At 40.6% G+C, this 26,069-nt stretch overlaps 1 protein-coding gene across 37 annotated transcripts in view; it reads right to left on the bottom strand.

The window, feature by feature from the left end:
- AGAP1 (ArfGAP with GTPase domain, ankyrin repeat and PH domain 1) overlaps positions 1 to 26,069 on the bottom strand; it is a 653,489-nt gene that overhangs the window by 229,849 nt on the left and 397,571 nt on the right. For all 37 annotated transcript variants that reach the window (XR_010591413.1, XR_010591412.1, XR_010591414.1 and 34 more), the window contains one exon: positions 841 to 945. Coding sequence is in view for 28 of the 37 variants with exons in the window: in XM_008172585.4 (XP_008170807.1) it covers positions 841 to 945 (105 nt within the window). In the remaining 9 variants the exon portion in view is untranslated. The remainder of the gene's footprint in view (positions 1 to 840; positions 946 to 26,069) is intronic.

The following is a 26,069-nucleotide window of genomic DNA, read 5'->3' as shown; positions in this document are numbered from 1 at the left end:
TGGCGAATTCAGAAACATAGGGCTAGATTGTGGTTTTCAGCCATAGCCTGTGCTGGACAGCACGTGGAAGAGCCTGAGTGTAGTGGGATCCCACATTGCAGAAGCAGTTTTGGCTCCTTCCAAAGAGATGCAGCAGCATGTTCTCCCCTCCCTACCCAATCAGCTCTGACTGATGGAGCAAACTCTTCTCCACTCTTTTCAGGTAGCTAGTGCTCACAGGAGTGGAGTGCTAGCACTGTGCAGCGACCAAGTTCTCCCAGACAATTGTGACTGTGGATTGTGTTGGGGGGGGGCCCTAAAGGGAGGCGAGGTGCCTCATGCTTTCACCCCTTCTTGATGCAAGATCGGTGCAATAGTGTCTTCCACATAAGGTATTTTAATGGTGTATGTGAAAATTCCACAGTAATTTAAAATCTAAAAAGGTGATAATTTTTTTTTAAATGCCACCATCACTGCTACCCAGGAAACACATAAGCTACAGAAAGCTTAAAAAATACATTCTTATTTACTGCATTCAAATCACCTTTCCAAGTCAAAAAGTGTCATCTCTTAAAATCCTGCTATTTACAGCCATTCCTGCAAGTCTAGAAGAAGCCCAACACGAAATAAACTCTTCCATCTACTGAACAACTAGTAAACTGCATAAAGGAAGGTTATCTAGGTTGTACATGTGATCACACTATGGAATTTTAGCTCCGGTGTGCCCTCAGGTTCATACTTCAGGATTTTTTTCCCACCAGAGACAGGGTATTTTTGTCAAACCCTGTCCAGATGAACCTGCTAACAGTATTTGATCTGTGGTCTGACAAGTGCTGACTGCAAAGAGTGTGGCATACTTACATGTAAACTGGGATGATAGGTCAGTACACCGTTGTCACACAACGTAACGTATTTCTTCTTCCACTCTTTATTCAATGACTTGCCACTTCGCTTTAGCAGCACACCCTGTTAGAGAGGAGGAAAGGGAAAAAGGCAGAGAAAGGAATTAAACATGATCTTTTGCAAATGCATAGCCATTCAAAGGCAAGGGCAGCAGAGACTTATAACATATTAACTAACATTCTAGTACTGTGTTTCCCTACAAGCTTCTCCATCTCTTCATTTTGTTTCTCCCTTCTCTTTCTGCCAAAATATATCGAATGGCAGGTATCAGCAGCCCCAGGAGTAGTAGAGTAGTAGCTCTTCAATAAAGCAGGTTAGCCCAACAAAATATGGTCTGTGTCAACATTTGCTCTGTCCACTAGGGCTATCACGAGACGCTTTTGTACCCACGAAAGCTTATGCTCCAATACTTCTGTTAGTCTTAAAGGTGCCACAGGACCCTCTGTTGCTTTATACCTCCCTTGGAATTTATATTTTAATGGTGGCGCTCAGTCAGATTTATAGCCATAACAATAAACTCTAAGTTGAGCAAAGATCAAACACCTAGTACACTTGTGGGCACTATAAAAGAAATGATAAATAATAAATTTCTGTCTGAATAGATTTCCCATGCAATTATGGATTCTAGTGTTTTTAGAGGGTGGCTCCTGGATTCCTTTATGTCAACTCCTATTTGTAGATTCTTCTGCTGTATCTGAGCTCAGCCGCAGCATGGGCACGGAAAGACAGCAGTTAGCATTTGATTGTTTCTGCTTGAACACTCATTCTACTAATTTGTGCAGCTTTCTCTCCCTTTCCCAAGCAGTGGCACTGCACAGAAATTCTTCCAGTTATAATCCTAGCAAGGAGAAGCACTACTAATGCAGGTGACAGCAGGAGAGACCCTTACAAGGAAATAAAGCTAAACAGGTTGTGGGGGGAGATCTTGAGAGTGCAATCTTGAGTAATCCAGAGGGGAACATTGGAAGAAGATGGATGGAAGGATAACCTGGGAGTCATGGAGTGAGAGAGAGAGAGAGAGGGAAGAGGCCAAGTTTTGTTTTTCTAGGGAGTAGAAGGGAAAATAAAAGCAGCCAAACAGGAAGTAATTTACCACAGCAGTGGGAAGAGATGATTGAACAATGAATTAAGATGTAAAACTACTGAAAATACACAAAAACATTGGCGAGGAAAGGAACCAAAATAAAAAGGAAACTCAACAAAAAAGGTCTGTAAGGAAGTCCAGATGCAGACAAAACTAAATTGGAATTTATGAAAAACTGGAACATAGGAAAAATACAGAAGGAAGGGCAGGAAAACAAAACCATGAGAAAAAACTAAATATTTTTATGTATTCGATCTTTTTTAATTTCTACCAACCTAACTCATGAAACATATGGTATCATTTCATGTTCACTAAGGAAGTGGTCTCACCCTGTGGACATTTCCCCCCAACATTACACTATACATTGACTGGTTAGGGCGTTGAGAGACAGGAAACCAAGTTCACAGATACAGTGATTTCATTAGACAAACATAATTTTTAATACACATAATTAATTTCAATTAATCACTTGGTTCTCCCATTCCAGTTATGCCCATGCTGAAATATAGTTTACATTTATATTGGTAATTGTAACACTCAAAAGGAAAAGGACCAAAACACTGAACTTATACTAAACATGTAAGTGGAACTTGCAACTTTCAATAACTAGCACTAACAACTAAAAGGTCTTTCATCATGAGTTTAAAAAAACTGAAACACTATGAAGATAGCCACTTTAATAAGGCATTTGATCTAAACACCTCTCAGTTGAATTTTAGTGTTTTACAAGTCATGATTTATATTTTCAAAATTCATTATCACAGTTAGATTGGCTGGAACTTCTGTGGCATTTCAATCTATCCTGAACTAAATAAAAAGCTAAGCACATTGAAATGCACTAAGTGAATTGCCACAGTAGGCTAATCACGGTATGCCAACCAATGCTTTAGGAACAGTTTTGTCTAGGAAATTCTGATTAAAAACACAATTATAAGGCATCTCTTAATGAATGCTGCACAGTATAATTTGGTTAAGGAACATTTCAAATATCAAACTTCTATCTTTGTACCCAAGTACCATCTTGGGGACCCACAACTAGGCCTGGTTATTTTGTCCTGAGAAGTATCTGCAAATTCAATATATCCTGTGCTGTCACAGGTGCTCAACAGCATGGATCAGTTCAAACCAAAATCAGGTTCTTATGTTTAAATAAAATTAAATAATGAAGGAATAGCATCGATATTAGTACATAGAAAATACAGCAGGAAATAGAAAGTAAAAGGTATAATATTGCCAACTACTATGATACTGTATTTAGTACATTTTTTTAAAATGAATAAACCTAAAGCAAGCTGTGATGCATGCTTACTTTTTTAGTTCAACAGCTTGCTTTATAAAATTATGTCATTTCAGACTGAGTCCCAATAATACAGGGGGACAAGGGTCAGTCCTGTGCCAATGCACAATTACAACTGCTCCATTGCTTCAGAAAACCGTTTCCCTCCCCCAAACACTGACAGACATAATCCTCAACTAAATCCCCCATGCCACAATCCAGATGGATTCATAATACTCCTTTAGCAACCATGGAGATGGTTCCACAGGGGAGTCCAGGGTCCTAACTGCCCTTTACTGGAGACACTCCTTAAATAAAGGCAACAGTGACCTTTCAGAATCCACATTGGCTATGAAAGACACTGTACCCAAAAGCACACCTTAAATGACTGAAATTAGGCACAAATGTGTTGTAGTAACTTTCTGATAGTTTGGGGGTCGGGTGTCTCTTTGTGTTGTTGGATGCAACTTCCCAGTGCTGGAGACCTCAAACTTGTAAAAATGGAACAGGGTTCTGAAGGTTCTTTTCATGGTTCTGCAAGTTTGCGGTTAATATGCCAATTACTGTCATCTCATGTAAGAGAAGTTGTTTTCTGCTATTAAAAATAAAAGCTTGCATCTGCCTTTGACTTCTATGTTTGTCTATAAGAGGTGATAAGTCATTTCACCTTTCCAGTCTTTTATTCGGCACCTAACTAAAACTGAATTCCCCTAAATGTAAGATTGCACTGTTATCACTGTGCTATATAAATAAAAAAATACTTTCCAAAAGCTATTCCCCAACTGGTGCCGATATGTTTTTTCTTCATACTCTTTAATGGGAATTAAACTGTAAAGCATCACACTGGTAATTTTTTCCTTTCCACTTTCTTCAAATTTTCAGTGGGTGGAAATGCAGTTTACACATTTTTGACTGCCACTCAGCTACAGGTAAAACATTTTACTACTTTGGAGGTGCCTGTTCAAGGCAATTATAAACTCAATGAAGTGTAAGGTTGCTAATTTTGGTTGGACGTATTCCTGGAGGTTTCATCACATGACAAACTTTAATTAAAGATTAATCTTTAATTCCTGGAGACTCCAGGACAATCCTGGAGGGCTGGCAATCCTAAAAGTTCGATGCTATTAAAATGTCTAAAATGCACTTGGTTCTTGCACAAAGGAGGTTTTGCTACTATCCATGTAAGAGTTAGGAAGTCATGGGTGAAGTCATGACTCTGACAATCAAAATGCAAGTTACATAGCTTCATATTTTTAAAAAAGAGGATTCCACTCTATTTTTATGTATGGTAGCGTTCTATTGAACAGTATGTACATCCAACCTCCTTTGTGATGTGTCATAAACATACAGGTTAGGGTAGCATAAAATCCCTCCTTTACCTGTGGGGGTTAAGAAGCTCAAATAACCTGGTTGGCACCTGACCAAAGGGACCAATAAGGAAAGAAGATACTTTTAAATCTGGGGGTGGGAGGAGGGAGGTTTTGTTTGTGCTCTTTTTGTTCCCTCTGGAGACAGAGAGAGAGAGAGAGAGAGAGACCAAGCAGGTAGCCCAGCTTCTACTGAAATGATACAGCTAAGATTACAGAAATTGTAAGTAATAGCAAGGAAATGCGTTAGAGTATCTTTTGTTTTAGCTTGTGAATTTTCCCTATGCTAAGAGGGAAGTTTATTCCTGTTTTTGTAACTTTGAAGTTGAGCCTAGAGGGGAATCCTCTGTATTTAAAAAAAAAGAAGAACAGGAGTACTTGTGGCACCTTAGAGACTAACAAATTTATTAGAGCATAAGCTTTCGTGGACTACAGCCCACTTCTTCGGATGCATACTCTGAAATCTGTATTTTAAATCTTTTTATTACCCTGTAAAATTACCTTCCACCCTGATTTTACAGAGGTGCTTCTTTTACTTTTTTCTTTATTATAAAGTTCTTCTTTTGAGAACCTGATTGGTTTTTAGTGTCCTAAAAACCCAAGGGTCTGGTCTGTGCTCACTTTGTTAACCTACTGGTTGGTATATTATTCTCAAGCCTCCCCAGGAAAGAGGGTGATGGGGCCTGAGGGGATATTTTGGGGAAATAGGAACTCCAAGTAGTCCTTTCCCTGAATCTTTGTCTAAATCACTTGGTGGTGGCAGCAATACCATCCAAGGAAAGGATTTGTGCTCTGGGGAAGTTTTTAACCTAAGCTGGTGGAATATAAGCTTAGGGGGTCTTTCATGCGGGTCCCCACATCTGTACCTCAGAGTTCAGAGTGGAGAGGGAACCCTAACATGATGTGATTTGTTTTTGTTGTTGTTTTAACTATTTGAGTTAACTGACTAAAGAAGTATTTATAGCTAGTGTCAGCCATTCACTCCATCAGTCCAAACATAAAATACTTCACAAGATATATTTGGCACTCAAAACACAGTAGAACAATTAATACTGCTTCATTTAAGGACGGAAAATGAACCTCCATCTCTACTCTGGATCAGAATATTCCCAAAGTCTGAGGTGGAACAGATCTGGGGTTCTAGTTCAGACTCATGCCTAGTACAGCAGTAATAACTTCAGAAGTAATTCATATCACCACATTATTTGCAGTATTCTCTTCATTAAGCATAGAGAGTCCAGGGTAAAATTACCCTCTGGCAAAGGCTAAATTGTAAAGATTTTAATAGTCAGTGTACACACAAAGTAAGTTAATTTCAACACAAGGTTATTAATATCCCCATGAAAAACAGGATTCTCAACATTAAAAACACCAGTTGAAAATATGGAATTAAACATCACTTGTACGTAGCTGTAGTTAAGGGGACTTTGGTTTTACTGAAAGAAGAGCCTGCTTAATCTCCTGCCCCAACTTTTTCAGCCTGAGGGCCAGTGCTATGTACTATTTCTAAAAGATCAAGGGGCTGCAATCAATACTTTGGGCAAGATTCTCTTGTTTTTCCTGTTCTGATCGATTCACTTTGTTCAGGTGGTGTATAGGGAGTGGAAACAACCCATAATTCTCCAGTAAGGGATTGGCTCAGTAAATGCAGAGTCATCATAGGTGGCTCCTATACCTTCCTCCCTCAGTCCAGGGTGAAGAGATATGCAGGGGGCCAGGCGGGAGAGTGGCTGGAACACTGCTGATATACCTCCTTTGGAGATCCAAGTCAGGCAGCACAAGCTAAAGCAATTCCAAGGTTTCTTTAAAATCAACTCCCACCTTTTCATGTTGTCTGTGTGTGTGTGTGTGTGTGTGTGTCTGTCTGTCTATCTCCTTACTATATGTTCCATTCTATGCATCTGATGAAGTGGGCTGTAGCCCATGAAAGCTTATGCTCAAATAAATTTGTTAGTCTCTAAGGTGCCACAAGTACTCCTGTTCTTTTTGCGGATACAGACTAATATGGCTGCTACTCTGAAACCTTTAAAATCATGCTATATGAGAATCAGGGAACTGTTTTTCAGCTTCTCCTCCTTCTCTCCTCACCTAGGCTATCCCAGGTGGCTGAGAAGGGGAAGTCATCCTTTGCTAGCCATTCCCTTAGTTTAAGGCAGATCCTGTTTAGTTCCTGTGCTCTCACAGCCAGGAGGGAAGCAGGCAATGGTGCAGCTAGAGCTTATTCTCTCCCCCTCTCCAGGCATACGTCCGTGGGGAAGGTACTCAGCTGCAGAAGAGAAGGGACACAGTAACTGCTCAGAATGCTCCTGAGGGTACGACTACTTCGGGATGAAAACCCACGGCTGGCCCAGCTCAGCTGACTCAAGCTGGCCGGGCTCAAACTCCACGGCTGAAAAATTGCCATGTAGATGTTTGGGCTTGGCCTGAAGCCCAAGCTCTGGGACTCTGCGAGGCTGGAGGGTCTCAGAGCTTGGGCTCCAGCCTGAGCCTGAACACAGCAATGTTTAGCCCAAGACCTGCGAGCCCAAATCAACGGACACAGGCCAGCTATGGGTTTTTTATCCCCATGTAGACATACCCTGAGACTGCAGAATCCCCTAACTCCTCCCCATGGTGCCAAAGCTGATTCAGACCCTTCTGGTTAAAAGTGACAGGGTGACGCTCAGGAAGCACATTTTCTATTCTTTAATACATACATAAAAATACACAGTTTCTTAACACAGTTGTCCTCAAGGGCCACAATTAGAATCTGGAGAGCCACAGATTGGACACCACTGTTGTAGCCCCTGTGCAAGTGCATGTTAGGCAGTAGACAGTGGAAGGAAGAGAGATTACATTACAGCCCCCCTGCATCATCTCCTCTAATGCAGTGTTTCTCAACGGCCGGTCCATGGCCCGGCGCCAGTCCCTGAGATCTCCCTGACCTCATTTTCCACATCAGAGCAAGACATAAAAATTTTATTTTCATTTCTTCCATACTCCTCAGATGCATAACAGAATTGGTTCCCCCTTGCAGAGAGGCAAAAAGAGAACTGGATGAATCACTTCAATTCACTCTTTACTCTGAAATGTATAGAAACATCAGGCAGGAAAACAATGGGAAAAAATGGAAGGGAGGTTTTTAATTGTTGAATACAGGGGACATCAGCCCAGGAAATCAGACTATAAAGGGCAGGTAGGAAAGTGTATACAAACCTACTTCCTGCTCCACTAAGTTAAAAGCACTGTTCAAAATTATCATCATCTTGATCAAAAAGCAATTATGCAGTCACCGTTTTAACACAATGTTTAATCGAGCAAAAATGTAAACATATCTATTTTTCTAATGTAAGAGAGCCACTCTGTCTGTGACAACCCTGCAGAATGGTCTTGAGAAATGTGCTGATCCTAAGAGTTAAGAATAGCTAAAAAACACCATAAACTGGATTTAAAATATAGATACACTACACAAAGCAAGAAATAGACTTTGTTTTTAAAAAGTCCTTCAGCTCACTCCACTTTCAAGTGGTGCTTACCACTAAGATCTACTAGTGTACATGCAGTACATTATAAAGTCATGTTTTATCCTCAGGCCATTCAACTAAGGGACATACCCGATCTAAATAAATAATAATTTCTAGCCCTCAAATCTCTCCAAGATATCACTTTTTGTTTATTAAAAAAGTCTGTTCCAAAAACTCTCATTGACCAGATAATATCATTTCATCTGACAATTGATCCATGCACATACTTCAGTTTTGTACTTTCCTCTATCTCGACAATTTTAGCAGTACAATTAAAGCATGGATGACCCAAGCCTCAATACTTTCAGATTTTAACACCTACAATTTGCTCACCAACTATGAAAAGAATTTAACACTTCAAATTAAATTTTATCACCTTCCCCAAAAACTGTGGTGGATTTAATACTGGGATACTTCGTATTTACAGTATTTAATACCAGATCATGTTTTGTGTGGTTTTAATGAGCTACAAGAAAAATGCTTTGATTTGAGTGTACACACTTCATTGCTTAGTTTTTGCTCAAGGAACTTTCTCATCATGCAAAAAAACAGAGGAACTGTCTGTCTGTATTGCAATCTCTTTATTAGTAATGTGTATTCTGCATCTAGTCCCAGGAGGTCATTGCAAGCCAAAAGCAATGTTAAGTGTACAAGCTTTAAATAACTTACAAAGTTAATGTAATGAATGTAAGTGTTATCTGAAATCTATCACTCAGTGGCTTGCTGTAGCCCCAAGCTGTGATAAAACACTGCTCATAAATTTATATTAAAACTCTGTTCAATAGCAATTATTTACCAACAAAGATTTATTGATTGCATTTGCTGTTAGAGATCGGGGCCCTAACTGCGCCAATCAGCTGGTGTTGTTGAGCTTCAAGGCACCAAGAGATGCTACAGACCACTGTCAGGTTTGGCATCCTGATCATTATGGCAACACGAGGAACAGTTAATGACAAGACTCCCGTGTGGGATCGATTGCACATAAGGTGGTGGGCTGAAACTCTAGGGACTAGTATGTATTCTAAAAGCCAGCTCAGTTTAAATATCTAGTTAACAATTAAATTTAGAAATTACGAATCCTTTGCCTTGGGCAACAATCCTTACCTGCTTAAGCAGATTTAAATGAAAGTGAATGAAGAAACCACCATGAATTTGTTTAAGGTTAATGTGTGTTCTGGGTTCTACATAGTGGGGCTGTATGTACTATACACAAGGCTGTGTAAATAACTCCATTTCCTACATTTTTTCATTCTTACACAATAAAACCATTTAAACAATCTTTTGTTGAAAAAGCTACGGATGTTTAATATTGCCTTTGTGTCCTTATTTTACAGGAACTTATAAACTGTTGCTTTTGGTTATGGAGGCAGGCAGAGGATAGTTATGGGACTCCGTGAGGCTTACAGATGCCAAAATTAATACATGAGCAAAAATACACCTCAATTTTTTGTTACTCCTTAAAACAAAGGTTCTAGTCTTACTACACTTTTCAACTGATCTTTGATGCACTGAATATATTTTTTTTTAAATGAAGAGGACTTTCAGAAAGATTTGATTTTTCTTACAACGGTGAGCTAAAATCAAGGAGTGAAATCCTGGCCAGACTGAAGTCAGTGGCAAAGCTCCCATTGACTTCAGTGGAGCCAGAATTTCACCCAAGGTGTCCGTCTTGAGAAGAAAATATTTATATATATTTGTTTCTATTCTCCTTCTGTTGTTTTGACAGACTGAAACATGTCATCTTTCACTTAATCATAAATTGCATAAATCCTTAATTTCCCACAGAGCTCTCCAGTTCGTCAGTAGCTATTGTAATTAGCAGCTAACAGTGCTAAGTATTTCCCATGGCCATGTAATCTGCATGCTATTTACAAGGAAAACCACACTTTAAAAAAAAAAAAAGTCCTGAGTCAATTTTCGCAGACAAGTTCACAAACATCTGTTGTATGTGAATTTTGGTCAATAAAGCATCCGCTTCCTTCCAAATCCATTAGTGTTGTAAACAGTCTGGCAAACCCTGCAGTTCCCACAATAGATCACATAAGATGTCCTGTGAAGTCTTGTGATCTCTTATACTAACTGTACTGCAACTGTCTGTTTTGTCCAACTCAGCAAGAGAAAATATCTTAACCTGTAATTCTTGCTCCTAGGAACGCTAATGATAATAGATCTCCAATTCTCCCCATGCTTCCAGCGTGTGACTGGAGATAACTACAGTTCATAAATATTAAACCATCTCACCAGCAAGCAGCATGCGCATGTGTGCCTGCTAAGGTGATGGTAGTGGCCCCTGCTACCTCTACGCATCAGTTCATCTGAGGAAAAAGGTGAAAAAATGTTCAAAATGTATTCCTAACTTTGAGGGGAAAGAAAGGTGTATGTGTGGATATTTATCATTGCAACATATCTGCTATGTACAACTACAGGTAAGAGTCTTTCTATTCTACAGAATTTAAGTATAATGAAATCTCTGTTCCTAGAAACTGATTGTAGTATTAGTCTGCATTTTGGAGTACTATCCAGGAAGCAAAAGAAGTTAACACAGCAGGGAAACTGTAAAAAACAAAAACAAGCTTCAAAGTAACAGAAGGGTGTGATAGCCAGTGCCAACATAATTAATAAAAAACGGAGCGGTAAGATAAAGAAAAATGAACTATAGCACAATCCTTGGCTAAATAAATATACCTAGAGAATGGGAAAGTTGGGGCATTCGTAACTCAGAAGTTCCATAACACTGCTAACATACATTTAGTTGTACTGCTACAGCTGTGGAGCTGTAAAGTCTCCTCTGTAGCCGCTCTATGCCAGCAGGAGAGAAAGCTCTCCAGACGGCATAATTAAACCACCCCCAACATAGTGCTGTCCACAGTGGCGCTTTTGTCGGTCAGGGGTATGTTTTTTTGCCAGGAATCAATTTTTCCACTGAAAATACCTAAGCTCGGAGAAACAACATGGTTCACTGGAGGTTTGATCAAATTTGAAAAAACAACATTAAGCTCCAAAGGATTCATAATAGTTTTTTTTTTAATGCATTAAGACCCCAGAGACTCTGATAATTAGGGGTCTGAACAGGAGCTGGTATACCTACACCATGTCATGAAAAGATCACCCCTAGGAATGAAGTATGGAGTTCACACCATGGTAATACCCTACCTCACAAGTCATCCCATTTAAAAAGTGATAGAACCTTGGTTCCTGCCAAGGGCAAGCTACACTCAAGTACAGGACTCAAGGAGGGCAGCAGATACACCATCTTTCCATCACTTCTGATCCCAGGATTGGCTCCTGGAGTAACTTAGAGCAGCTGCTACCAGTTGGTAATGGGCCAATAGTGGGCCATCAAGCAGCATGGGATTGTGTGATCATCAGGTCCCACAGCCACATCACCTCTTGCTCCCAGATGTTCCTTCCATTAGCAGGACCACAACAAATAAGTAGGAGCTGGCTATGCCATTCTATGCTACCCAAGGATTCCCTAATGAAAGGACAGTGACTGAGGATTAAGATCTGACCTAAACCCTGGCCGATAATGAGTAACAAGGTTCATGGAACATTCTTCTCTTGGGGAGGACCTTTGCTACCAGAAAGGATGGTGAAAAAGTGTACGAGAGCGTATCTACCACCATGGGCTATGTATGTTTTGTGCATGTGAACTCAGAAAAATGATATCTTTCTGCTCAGATATATGCCAAACAGATCAATCTTAGGTGTTTTCCACATGAGAAAGATTTGCTACTTATCCCTTCTAATATTGGTAGCACATGTAAGGACCTGTAACTGACCAGGTGAACTCAGCTGTGACCGTGTTTTCTTTTCCTGCCAAGTAAGTAACAAGCAGCAATATTTTGTGAGACACTGCCCAGTTCCACCTCTGCAGGGCATTCTGTCACAGGAAGAAAGTCTTTTGCTACTTGTTGGTGGATAAGATAGCCTTATTGTCCACTTGAATTACAGCCATCTTTTTGGATAACAGGCCTCTGACAGACTGAAGTGTACACAGCTGATGCCCCCACCCCTCTGAAGAAACCAAGTCCCTTGAAAGCCAAACCACTGTGACTGAGCTCCCTATCCCAGGGTGGACGCATCCGTAGTTATAGTTCAGAGCAGAATAAATTCGGAAGCCTCATTAGATTGTAAGTGGCCTCTGGACTTTGACCAGGCCACTGCATCTAACAGGGAGTCTGTCACCCAGATCCAGTGTAAGATTATGTGTTGCTCCCCAAACAGAGAATAGAGCAAGAAGGTGGATGCATCAGTAGGTAGATGCACATTGTCTTTATGTGCATGGAAGCACACATCAGGTCCAAAAAGCATAGGGAGTAGCCTTTCTCTAGCAGAGGTAGAATTTCTCCCATACATATCATTTTGAACTTAACTCTAGTTACCACTAGTTGAAAGCTGTGAGATCTAGGCCTGAAATTCTGATTATCAGGAATTACCAAGAGTACAAATATTTTCCTCGTCTGGTGACGTGGGATGAAGGACACTACATGCCAGGCAAGACTGGCTTTTTCTGCAGAATGTCTACCTAATATTGCTGTATTTCAGAGACTTTTCAAGACACCTGTGCTTGAGTTGATTCGGTTAATCCAAGATAGATATCTTACAACCTCCTTTCCATAGGGAGATCACACAGGGCTGATAGATGCAGGCTACAGCTTGGAGTATTCAAGCCCTTGAAGCATAATGTAAGTACTGAGCACCCTTGAAACTGAACCTAGAAGTTTGAATTCTCTCATGGCGATGCCGTCTTGTCTCATCTACAAAAGGAAATGGTGTAAGGTTTGCTTACTGACCTTCATGTTGAACACAGACAATTCTCAATATAAGAATCTCTGCCTACTGGAATCCTGGTACTTGAAATCATGCTGAATTGTGGGACTGGCTAGTTTTACCTCTGGTCATAGTCATCTCTACTAAACTATAGGAGGGAGAGTGACAAGAAATCATTGTACGGGGAACCAAAAGAGATGGGTTGGTATCAGAGGTGCAACAATATCCTCTTCAGCTGGCTGAGAGGATGCTTCCTTATTTTTAAGGCAAAAAGGCTTCTATGCAACAGCAGATTAAGGCAACTCCTCTACTGTCGGCAGTGAAATAGGAACTGATGGCTAGAGGCAGTAGGTACTGCTGTAACTCTACTATAGGTGCACACAATGCTCTGGTGAGGTGATAGTAACAGTTTGATAACCCTAAAACTATAGGAATTACCACCAGCCACATGCTGGTAGTACAGTGGGCAATGCACGGTATAATAATGACGGTACCTTCTGAAGGAAGTGGAAATACTATAATTTTTGTGAGAACTCTTAATCACTCCTGTGATGACAGCATTATGATAAATGAGTACCCATCTAGTACACTATCCTTGCTCATTATTACTTTTACTATTGAAGGCTTTGTATCAATTGCATATTATATTCTGATGCAGTTATTACCTGTGATTTCTGTTTTATTTACATTCCTCTTTAAATTTTACTCATTTTTAAAAAGGAACCATGCATCCCTTGATATGAATAGCCATTAACTAGTCTAGTCTAGGCATGTCACCAAGCAATTCAACATTTTTATTCTGCCTTACCGTAAACAGAGGTCTGTTGTCTTTCACCGTTTATTCCCATTTATCCTGCATTGTAGAAATCACAGCCTTTAATAATCAAAAGTTGATTAACCCTTTGGCATTGGCAGTTGTGGTTTCCTTGAGACCACTGTGAGTGCTCATGCAAAATGCACTGCAATACAAATCATTAACTTAGTGTTGGGGAAACCAGAGGGCTGATACCAAGGGATCTAAGTCAGAAGTACAGAAGCCAGCAGCTATCAGCTCTGTTTGAACAATACTTCTTGCTGTGGCCACTGTATCATGCACGGTCTTCGAACTATATTGGACAAATGATGTGGCCCCAGTACAAACAAAACATCAATGAAACAGTGTTACTTAAAAGTAAAATAAACAAACATTGCGAACTGACAGCATACACAAATATTACAATGTTACATACTGAATATAGGAATGGCCCTACCATGACATAACAGCTGCAAAGTAAGCTGTGCAGTCAAGACAGACCAATTTTTCTTCAAGAGATAAAGGCAATAAGGAAAAAATCAAAAGTGACCATTATGCAGACATCTTAACACCAAGGTGGGCACTACAGCTACTTTAACTCCATTCCCTGCTCCATGAAATTCTCTTTATTGCATTTGTATAAAGTGAGGTATGTAGGGAAGGGAGTAGGTTGATGGAAGGAAGCCCTGTCAGGCTCAAAAACAGATTTTAACTTTCCATCCTGATCTGAAGTGTTTCCATAGAAACATTAGGAAGATCACTTAACAGAGACTTTTTTTTTTTTGGGTAGACATGTTTGGTACCATACCCCTCCCCCGGACAGCCTATTATTTCACAAATGGATACTTTCTGCTGCTTGGTTTGTGCAAGCTTCGATGGGGGGGGGGGGGGGGGGGGGAGAGAGAAAAAGAATACTGGATCTTTAACCAGTTCCCTTGTGGCCCCCTCCTTTTTCTGTTGGTAATATTTCTGTCATTCTGCCAGGGTGTATGGTACAAAGGGTTACACTTTAATTGAGCTGTCAGCATCTCCAACAATCCTATAAAACTCCGATTATGCACGGCAGGGTTAGTGACACACTTGTTATTGTGGATGCCCTATTTGCTAAACCCGAACCCTCCCCTCACAGGTCACATAACCCAAGCGACCTTCCTGTCATTAGCCGCGTCTATTCCTACCTCACTGCTGTGAAAATCACACAAGCGAAGGCTTCAAAGCCCTTGCCAGGACTGAATTCGACCAGGAGCTAATCACCCACAAATCCAGCTCAAATGGCAATAATTGGCTAAACTGCTCACCTCTCCAGAGCTCAGCAGTAATTTGGGATAATAAAGAAAAGAATTATTCAGCTAACTGCCCTGAAATGTATGCTTTGTGACCGACACACTTCACATTTTAATAATGATGGACACAAAATCCAATTTAATACAGCATCTACTGAATAACAAAACCAGGAACATTGATGGAGAAAAGGAAGATTTTTTAAAATTGTGGTCCATATTCTTGTGAAGAAAGGGTTCACACTTCATGTTGTGAAGTTTTGGGACCAAAAAGGTCTCCATGAGCAACCCACAGAAACTCTGAACTATGAGGAGATTTTTTTAAATAAAAAGTGTTCCATGTTAAAAAATCTTTTCATTGAGCTGCTGTATATTTGGCCCTTAATCCTTTGCAAGAGGATAGGGAGAAAGGGGGGGGGAGGGGCGGATGAATCTCTTTCCTAGGGCTGACAGGTACCTTCTTGATTGTTCTAGTTAATATTATCTCTGATTGCCTCGTTTTTCTTTCCTTTCACCCTGTCCCTCTCTTGTCACAGGATCCTCAGCAGCAGTGACTACAATATCTATGCTTAATAACCGGGTAGTGAAACTCCAGGATGCTGACCATCACCCAGGGACTTATTGAGCTGGCTCAGTGGTGCAAAGATGCTCAATCATTCTCCCTTCTGCCCATCCCCTACTCCCACCTCGAACTTCCCCTAAGGCCAACAATTAAAAAAAAATCAACAATTCCATATTCTGACTTACAATGGCGTAGAAATCTACTGTCTTCTATGTCTGCATGAGAATTCCAGTTCAGCCGGACGAATGAGCATTAAAACAGAAATCGTCAGTAGATGCAGGCTGTTCACACCTAGGCACCCACCAGACTCTAGCCAGCACATTTGGCAATAGGAATGATAAGGAATTCAATTAAATACATTTTCAAGCTCTTTCTGAAAAACTTATATACAACCTGCCACAAAAACTATGCATTTAAACATCAATGAACAGGCAATTCAGACACCTACGCTTATTTTAGGGGCACAAATGCTGCAGAGTGTTTCTTTAGTTAAGGAAATGCATCATGCTTGCAGAGACCAATTTTATTGTCCCTAAACATAGGTAATATTGTTGAACTGATTTAATACACGGTGGCTGGTATATACAGAACTTGGAAGAAGACAGGCCAATGCCCAATCGCCAAAAAGAATGAGTATCAAGTGGTAGTAACTCAGCAAAACCTACGCCGTGAAACATTTGTCTTAAAGGTAGGTTTCTTTAGTAATGCTACATAGCTTATATGTATTTGAGTAGCATTAGTGGAAATGTAATATATAACAATTATATTACATAAACGTGTGTGTGTGCGTGCATTACACAAGTTTGCACATGCACACACACTTAAAACATTTTCCAAATACTAAAAAGAAAATTAGAAAAAGCAGCCATATAGAGATGTCGATGTGTTAGCAATACATTCAAGAAGGGTTAGCCATTAACATGGTCAAGTCAAACAAGTTGTAATTAGGGCTAACCTGGACCCCTGCTTCCTAAGGTTCATAAAAAAACCATATAGACGTTCTGAACTGAAAAGGGCAGGGAGAGGGAGAACCCACTGAGTCATAATTGTATCTTGTTTAACTTGACTAAACTTCTCTAATGAGGATGGTTTTTAGAGGACACATCATATTTTCTGAACGGATGACTCATTTTTCTAATGTGACTTTTTCCATACAGTATTTGGGGGGGAGGGGGCTGGAGGGGTGGAATAGATATTTATTTTTGTGCTTTAGGAAAGAAGAATTAATTTATACATGCAACAGAGGAAAAAACAAATCTATATCTACACTATTAATAAAAAAAGGTGAGAAATTGTAAAACCAGCTACCAGAGAACCATGAGAGCAACAGAAAGACAAAGAATGTAACAGTACATAGGTCAAACAAACTCAATATATATGTGAAGTACATGCATATCACCCTTGTCACTGTATTTCAGGGGGAAAATATTTAATATTGCATTTCCTCTTCAATAAGATTTTTTTTTTATAAATGCCAACTATTTCTGGATAATATAGACAATTGTGTTGTTACTGTTATGATTTCTAGAATTATATGGAAATGTTCACAACACACACAGCCACACAAGGTTTGAACTTAATATCTTTCAAATACAAAGCAGCCACTTCAACTAGGATACAAAGCCTGTTGGTTAATATCAGTCTGAATTTTGGGCTGATGTTTTGTTCACTAAATGCAGTCTATATTAGTAAATTAAGAAATAAGAAAATGAAAATTTGAGAAAAAAATCATGATAGTGTTAAAAATGTAATTTCACTTCATGGCATAATCCACAAAACACGTAAAGTTTTGTGTGTGTGTGTGTGTGTGTATATATATATATATATATATAAATAAAAACATCTGAAGATATACTGAGGTTTAGTCTCCTAAACAAAAAGGGATAAGAATTTCTTGTATTTTAGCTATTTGCTTTCCCCATTAAAATTAAACATTTTTGTGTATGTTGAAAAGAGTAGTAAATCTAGGTAACATACAAACAAATGAGGTTATAAAGCAATAGATACCAATATAAAGGAATTCTATCTTGAGGTTCGGATGACTAACAGATTTAAGATCACATTGTGCACCTTCTTAAGGGCTATCACAAGGATGAAAGTTGGGAAGACAGGACAGAAAACAAGGAGCATTTTCCACACCCCCTCCCCAAACCTGGCACCCCTTCAGAAGGGCCAGCAACCACATTACACCTGAGAAGGACAGACAATATGCATAGGAAAGTTAGCTCTGATAATAGAATCATAGGGTTAGAAGGGATCTCAATGGTCATCTAGTCTAACCCCCTGCCAAGATTTAGGATTTATGATGTATAAGATATTCAAGACAGATGGCCATCCAGCCTCCTTTTGAAAACCTCCAGTGAAGGAGCTTCCATAGCCTCCCTAGGTGTCTGTTCCATTGTCCTACTGTTTTCACAGTTAGGGAGTTTTTTCTGAGATTTAATCTAAGTCTGCAGTGCTGTAGTTTGAACCCATTGCCACTTGTCCTGCTTGCTGTGGCAACAGAGAACTCCTCCACCTTTTTTATGGCAGCCTTTCAAGTATTTGAAAACCACTATCATGTCCCCGCTTAATCTCCTCTTTTCCAAACTAAACATACCCAGTTCCTTCAGCCTTTGCTCATATGGCTTGTGTTCCATTCCTTTGATCATCTTTGTCACTCACCTCTGGATCCTTTCAGGTTTCTCTACATCCTTTCTATACACTGGTGACCAAAATTGGACACAGTATTCCAGCTGAGGCCTAACCAGTGCTGAGCAGAGTGGTAACTATCACCTCCCATAACTTGCATGCTGTGCCTCTGTTAATGCAACCTAAATTGCATCGCATTGCTGACTCATGTGGAGGTTGTGATCCACCACAATTCCCAGATCCTTCTCAGCAGTGCTGCTGCCAAGCCAGTTATCCCCCATTCTGTATTTGTGCACCCAATGTCTGGCAGGAGGGTATAGACGTCTCAATGAAAAACAAGCTAATTAAAAGATAACCATTTAGAGGAATGAGCAGAGCAGCATATTTGCACCATCTGAGGGTGCATATTCCTGCCTTTTGCCAAAATGGTTTGCAGATTTAAGGCCACACTGGAAACTCTGCTGTTCCTACATTCTCTAGCAGAACCAATGGTCTGTAGTGTCAGGTCTGGTTGGTCAGGAGATTGTGGCCATTTCTCTCTAGAACAGGCTTTACAAATGTGATCAATACCTTTGTCACACCTCGGCTTAACTCCTGTAATGTACACCATAAATTTGGTGGCTGTGCTAAATGAAAGGATTTGCAATTTGTTCCTTAGTACCACTGGCGATCCATCAGAGGCCAAATACAGTGATTTTAAGGGAATAACGAAGAGCGATTAAAAAAAACTAATGTAAAAGTTTTTGTTTTTTTTAAATCGCTCTTTCTTTGTGATAGATGCTACAGAAATTAACACAAAGTAAAAAGAAGCTGCCAGCATTCACTTTTAGAAGGAACCATCCCAAGAGATTCTAAACCAGTGCTTTCTAAAAAAAATTCATTTTAGCACTTTGGCAATGTATAGCCTTCATCAACAAAACTCACTTTTAAAAACAGCTCTGAACAGTAGCTAGATTTCACTGCTCTCTGGGCCTATTGCACTTTCAAAGTACCTACAGAGCATATATACAGACATAGACTCTCACACTCAGAGCCCTTTCAACAACCCAGCATTAATCAATGAAATTTAAAAACCCTAGGATTCTGCATACTATGTCAGCAAGTTAAACTGTAAGATTGCTTTAATGTTAAAATCACTTGAATACAATACTTTCTATATAGTATATTTATTGCCTAATTTGCCTCCACAGATATTAAGCTTCATTCAACAATTAACAAACAACTGGTACAAATCTTTTAAGCATAAAAGGTTTTGGGGGAAGAGCTGGATTTATTGTACTTGTCCTGATTCTATATTCCCAGTTTATTTTCTTTATACAAATACCCATTCTCAAGAATGATAAAATCACTTAAATCTACATTTCAGTTTATTTGAAATTCAGACTTGAGAGCCATAAAGCATATATTTTAGTCAAAAGAATTAGTGTCAGTGCAACTATTTAAAATAGCATTTAAACAGTTAATTGTTTTTTACTTACCAGACAAGATAACTCATAAATGCCGCCATTTAAGTGAAAATTTAAGTGGTATTTTCTATAGAGCACTTACACTATTTATACTGGGATAAAAATGGTGTGCCGGAAGACATTCTATTCTGAACACTTATTTGCCAGTTTTCTTAAAGGGATTCACCATCTCTCTCATACACACAAACAGCAACAAATGGTCACTAAGCAATTAGCTGAGATAATGGTAAGTGCTTTCATTCCTGGACACGATGTGACATACTACACGTCTTGTATTCGGAAATACTGATTTAAATGTAAAGAGGAATTTTTTAGTGCCATATCAGGAACACACTTCACATTTTACATCCTGACCCATGCCAAAAAATGAACAATGAATTTGATCCTTCTAAAACATCAACAATCTCTACCTTTAAATCCAAGCCTTATGGCAGACCAGATGGCTCACTGGTAACTGGGCAAAGCTTTCTACCTCTAGATCACTAGCTCAAGTCCAAGCCACATCAGAAAAAAATTAATTTGCAGCTTTCATGAAATGAATTGGTATCCTTTCTAGTAAATAGATATCCATTGCACAAAGCACTACACCCTGTAATCTTGTTAGCAACATCAACAAACATGCCAATGACTAAATTTTATTTATTTTTCCAGAAATGAAAATATCATTCAATTTTTGACAACACAATTCAGTATTGTGACATCCAAAAGTCTCAACTTTTTGCCAACCTCATGGCAAATAAAGGCCACATTTCTAAAGGGGCCTCAGCTTGGTCTCCAATTAGAAGTGGTGCAAATCCTAGGTGTGCCTATCTAGCTACCTCATGTGAGTCCAATCAGCTACTTAGACACAGAATACTACCATTTTCACATGCAAAACTAAGTATTTTTAAGGAGTTGTTCTAGGAAGTTTAATTCATCCAAATAAGGGTCTTTGAGAGACTTAAGGCAGCTGCTTTTTCCTGTAAAAGTAGAGACAGGTAACTTGCTTTAATCAGTTGCTCCTTCCGTAAGCAGAGAGGTGCCACAGTTAATGATATTTTTAGATTGGAAAGTGAAGTGATGTAAGAGGCAAGTATGGTTTAAGAAGCCTTTGATTTTCTTCATAGGACATTACTCCTTCATAAAGACATGTCTGGAAGACCCAATGAGTTTGCAGGTTGTCTAATGCAGGTTGTGCACAAGAGAGAATTTAAAAGGGACTTATATGGAATTTTGTGCAAGCTTACTTAGCCATGGAAAGAGTGTAATGTACCACGTTAGAAAACTTATGCATCTTTTTTTTTTTTTTAAATTAAGTGGCCAGCTCTGGACAAAGTGAAAGGCCATTTATTAAACCACCTCCTCCAACTTTTTATGGATGGAGAATGTGTTAATAAAGAAAAAAATATATATAAATAAAAATGCAAGGTACCCAGAGTGCAGCTAATGGGATTTGACGCTGGCTTTAATTTTAATGAAGAAAGTTGCCAGTAGCAACAAAACTGTCAGCAGCAGCCAAGCACCATTAATAAAGACCCAGACAACATTAGTGGCACGGCAACAGTACAAAAGGTTCCCCCCCCCGGTTCACGCTGTGCTAAATTGGCTGCCCAATTTTTCTTAAGTGTCCATACTATTTAGAAGACAATTTATTAATTTTTGTCATCCATTGTCAGTTGACAGGCCATCATTTTGCATCCCGAATTTTAGATGAAAACTAATTGAAAAGACTGGCAGTATTTATGAGGGGTATTATTTGTCAATTATGGCTGATGATGATACTTGGTCCCACCAACTTTAAAACCCCCATGCTCGGGCGTGTCAGACAGACATTTTTTGTCACAGGCGTGTCAGACATGTTTGTCATTTAAATGTTAGTTCTATGAAAGTGACAAAACAAACAAAAAACCCACAATTACCTAATCAATTCAGAAGGCTCATGAAGGAAGAGGGACACAACTGTCCCCTCAATCCCCCCTCTAAAATCCACTGTAATATGGGAAGAAGGAGCTAATGTAGTCCAATAGAACCATAGAATTTTTCTCAAAACTCTTAATTAACTGAAATAAAAACTCTTCTCTTTTGCTATTGACAGAAAAAAATGGGAAAAGGAAATCCTTGGTGATGCGACATCTCCCCGTAATTATCTAGATTTAACACACTTTGCTTCTTTGTCTGAAGTAGCACTGCTCTATACAACCTTCTACAAAGATGGAACTTTTTCCTGGTCACTGGCCATAGTACTATTCTTGAAAAGGTTTATTGGTCTGAAGGCATTTGAGCTGGTCCAAGCGTAACCATTGAAGGTCACAAGGTATCAGCCCTCAAGAACTCCTCATTCCAACCACTTTCGTTTCCCTACTTCTCCAATTCAACATTTCAAGTGGGAGGTTTTAAAATTCAAAGCAACGTATATAGATTACTGCTTTATGTCGTCTGAAAGTTTGCATTCCAATGGCTCTTAGCTCTAAGGTTTCTCAAGAAAGTAGCCAGTGATATCATGTCACAACTCAGGGGGGAAAGAAAGCAAAACAGTAAACAGTATGATGTGATTTTAAAGATACATCTTGGCAGGTCTAGAAAAGAATACTTTATACCATTGGAAATCAGAGATTCCAATTTTCAAAGTTGAAACAACATCCCCCTCTAGCAAGGGAGGCTCATAAGCAACCACATCTTCAAATTATGACTTGTAATTTGGTCTAGTAGTGCCAGACTGCTAAAATACTATAGGCATTAAAAGACATTTTATTAAAACTGCAAGTACTAAAAAGTAATGTTGCACTACTACCGTCTGTTGATAACGAAGTTATGTCAGCACAGTGAAAAAGTCTGAAACTCCAATATTTTTCCCCAAAGATTTCCCAGAAAGACATTTTAACAGTATCATTTTTTTCTCATATCATTATAGCAGACCAGGCACTAGTACAGTTAAGGATACATCCATGCTAGTACTTGATACCTTTTTTTTCAGGGAGTATTACTAATTCGGTCTTAAAAATCTGCTTTGGGCTCAAACTCCGGATAATTTAGACTCCTGACCCATAATTTTAAATGTGAGAACCTATTCTTCACACTTTCCGAACAGTGGCAGTGTTGTGTTTCTGGCACTAAATGGCTCCCTGTTCTTCTTGAGATGTAGCTTCTTTCAGAAGCTATCCTTATGTGGACAGTACACTGTCTGCAAAACTTTTGGAGATCGGGTGAGAAGCATTATATGAACATAATGCAGGGTTGGTTTTATTTTGAAGTATAAAGTCTCAATCTGGAAGTATATTTTGGGGGGCAATTTTTTTAATTAGATGGGTAATCCAACATTTCCCTATTTAATATGCATTTTGCTCTTCTACTGCTCAAAAGTGGCTGTGGATATACAAGTACATTTTACATACCCATATGCTTACACGTGCACGCTCTCCAGAGCTATAGTTAAAAACCCACAGCAATCTGAGTCACTAATTTCAATTACTCAGCTGAATTTTTCTTAGTCACTGCCCAGAGGTGAAATCTTTTGATTGTGAGCAAAACAAATGTATCCCTTTTTTGAAGATAAGGAGAGTGGAAAGCACACACTTCCAATTACAACAACCCTTGCCAACTGTCCTTAAAACAGCTGAAAGAGCTGGGGTAGAAAGCAAACTAAAAATTGCACCAGTACTACTGGAGTGGTGGTGTCCATGCACAATGTTGCTGACCATTGCTGTCCTGGTTTTAAATAACCACAGAATAAACATTGCTTTGTAATAGCGCTGTGTAACTATTTAAAAAATTGCAATTAACTGCGAGATTAAAAAAATAGTCTCAGTTCATGCAGAAGTCCCGCAGACGGACAGCCTCCTGGCACTGGGCGGAGGAGCGCGATCTCCCTTGTTTGTTGATATAGAACATGGCTGACATGCTGTCCATAAGCACTCGTACTACTTTGCCCATGATCTGGAGAAGAAACACTTGGCAAGCTAAGTGGACCGCTCTGAGCTCTCTTACATTTATGTATAGGGAGAACTCTTCCCAGGCCTGGGACCCTGGATATCACATCCAACTTTATCTGGAATTGAGCTTCTGGAAGGAAGGCTCTGGCCTGGATCGAGTCTAGCACTGCCCAGATAAATTCTATTCTCTGCACTGGGACGAGAGTCGACTTGTGTTAGTTTATCAAGAGGGCTAGTGCTCGGAAGGTGGTTTGGACCAGGCTGATGCTGTTCTTTACTTGAGCCTCTGAGCGGCCCTTGATCAACCAGTCATCGCGGTCTGGGTAGACTTGGACACCTCACCTTCTGAGGAAGGCCACTACCAACGCCATGCATTTCACAAAAATCCAAGGGGCTGCAGACAGTCCAAAGGGGACGACGGTGAATTGGTAACGGGACTGGTTTATGATAAATGTGAGGAATCTTCGGTGACCTTGGAAGATGAAAATATGGAAACGGGCGTCTTAAGTTGATGTAGGCCTACCAGTCCTCTGGATCCAGGGAGGGAATGATGGAGGCCAGGGAGACCATGCAGAACTGCAGTTTCTTGAGATAACTGTTGAGGCGGCGCAGGTAAGATACCCCTTGGCCTTTGGAATAAGGAAATATCGTGAGTAAAACCCTTTCTCTCTCAAGTTTTGAGGCACCTCTTCCACAGCCGCCACCCATAGGAGAGTGGGCACCTCTTGGGCTAGAAGTTGTCCATGAGAAAGGTCCCTGAAGAGGGACGGGGATGGGAGGGAGGGGTGGAGGAAAACTGAAGGGTATAACCATCCACCACTTTACTCAGCACCAAGCAGTCCGATGTGATGAAGGACTATGCCAGGCTGAAGTTGAAAAGTTGGACCGAAAACAAAAGGGGGCCAGGATCCAATGCGGGAACTAGTATAGCACCTTCGGGCGCACCTTCAAAAGTTCTGTTTGAGGCCTCCCAAGTCTCTCTAGACACTGGTCCTGAGGTTGAGGTGGATGGGGGCAGTTGCCAATGATTGTAACCCCTGCTCCTTTGCTTGAAGGGATCCTGTTGCAATTGTGAAGCTGAGAAGTGGGCCACCTGCTGGAGCATGAAATGCTTCTTCAAAGGAGCCAGAGCATAGATGACCAGGGACCTGAGGATAGTTCCGGAGTCCTTCAGACCATGGAGATTTGTGTTTGTTTGCTCTGAAAAAAGGGAGGTACCCTCAAATGGGAGGTCCCGGATTGACTGCTGGACCTCAGGTGGTAGCCCCGTAGATTGCAGCCATAAGCTTGATGACCACCACGGAAGCCATCATTCTGGTTGCTGTGTCAGCTACGTCCCGGACCACCGGGGGTGAGGCTCTGGCTATGTTCTTTTCCTCCTCTAAGGAGGGCAGAAAACTCTTGCCTGGAGTCCTGAGGCAGCGAGTCTTTAAATTTTGCCACAGAGTGCCACATATTGTAATTGTACCTCCGAAGCAGAGCTTGTTAGTTACAGATAGCAAATTGTAATCTGTGACCACTAGAAACCCGGGAGGAGGGTGACAATACAAGTATTCGCACCCCTTTGCCGGCAAGTGGTACTTCTTCTCTGCCTTCTTCAAAGTGAGAGGGCGAGAAGATGGGGTTTGCCACAGGGCTCTAACCAGACCCGTAACAGCCTCGTTGATGGGTAGGGCCATTTTAGATGGTGCTGCTTCAGCCAAAGTATCAATGATGCTATGGGAAGACTCCTTGAGTATCTCAACTTCAAGCCCCAGGTTAGCAGCTATTCTCTTTAGAAGCTCTTCATGGGCCCTCAAGTCATCTTATGGCAGCGAGCCGCTCGGCCCCAAAATGGTCTCATCTAGGAAGGAGGAAGAGGCCTGAACCAGCGGGGGAGCTGTCTCTTCTTCTGCCCCTATTATGTCCTTGGGGCCCATGTCTTGTCTGTCAGTACTGGGCTCGGTATTGGAGTCAGGGTTGGGTGCCGAATGGAGCGGGGTGGGGTCCCGCTTCTCGGACACAACAGAGTAGGATGGGTGCGACAGCAGTGCTGGTACTGGGGGAAACCCACATGAGTTCCAGATCAGCCACTACATCAACCACTGTCTTCCCAGCGAGATGCCATTGCGGGACATGCACTGGGTTCCTACAGGATGTAGGAAGGGTAACGGCGGTGGCTTTTGGGAAGGACATAGGGTTCCACCTCAGACTCTGAAGAAGAGTCCTCCTCAGGTGACCATGGGGAAGTAGTACCCGTCGCTTCCACCCGTCAGTGCCAAGGGTCTGGAGACTGGTGCCAGATCGGGGATGACCTCACTGATGAAAGAAGGGCTGGCTTGCCTCTAGATAGTACCGAGGGCCCCAGTTCCAGGCAAGAGCTTGGAGCCCCATGCGCTCTTCTGCTCGTGCTCATCAGAGCGGGCGGTTGTCCCATCGACGTTGGCAGTACCAGGAAAGATAGTAAGTCTCTAGCCGCTGCAAAGGCCTCCAGGGTAGAAGGCACTGTGATCCTGATGGCACTGCAATTACTACCTGGTGTGGGCAGGAGGTCCTGCACCAAAC

The sequence above is a fragment of the Chrysemys picta genome, chromosome 11, assembly GCF_011386835.1.
Source record: "Chrysemys picta bellii isolate R12L10 chromosome 11, ASM1138683v2, whole genome shotgun sequence".
Taxonomy (NCBI): Eukaryota; Metazoa; Chordata; order Testudines; family Emydidae; genus Chrysemys; species Chrysemys picta.
The sequence above is the reverse complement of the archived record's forward strand: the minus strand, read 5'-3'. Positions and strand labels throughout refer to the sequence as shown.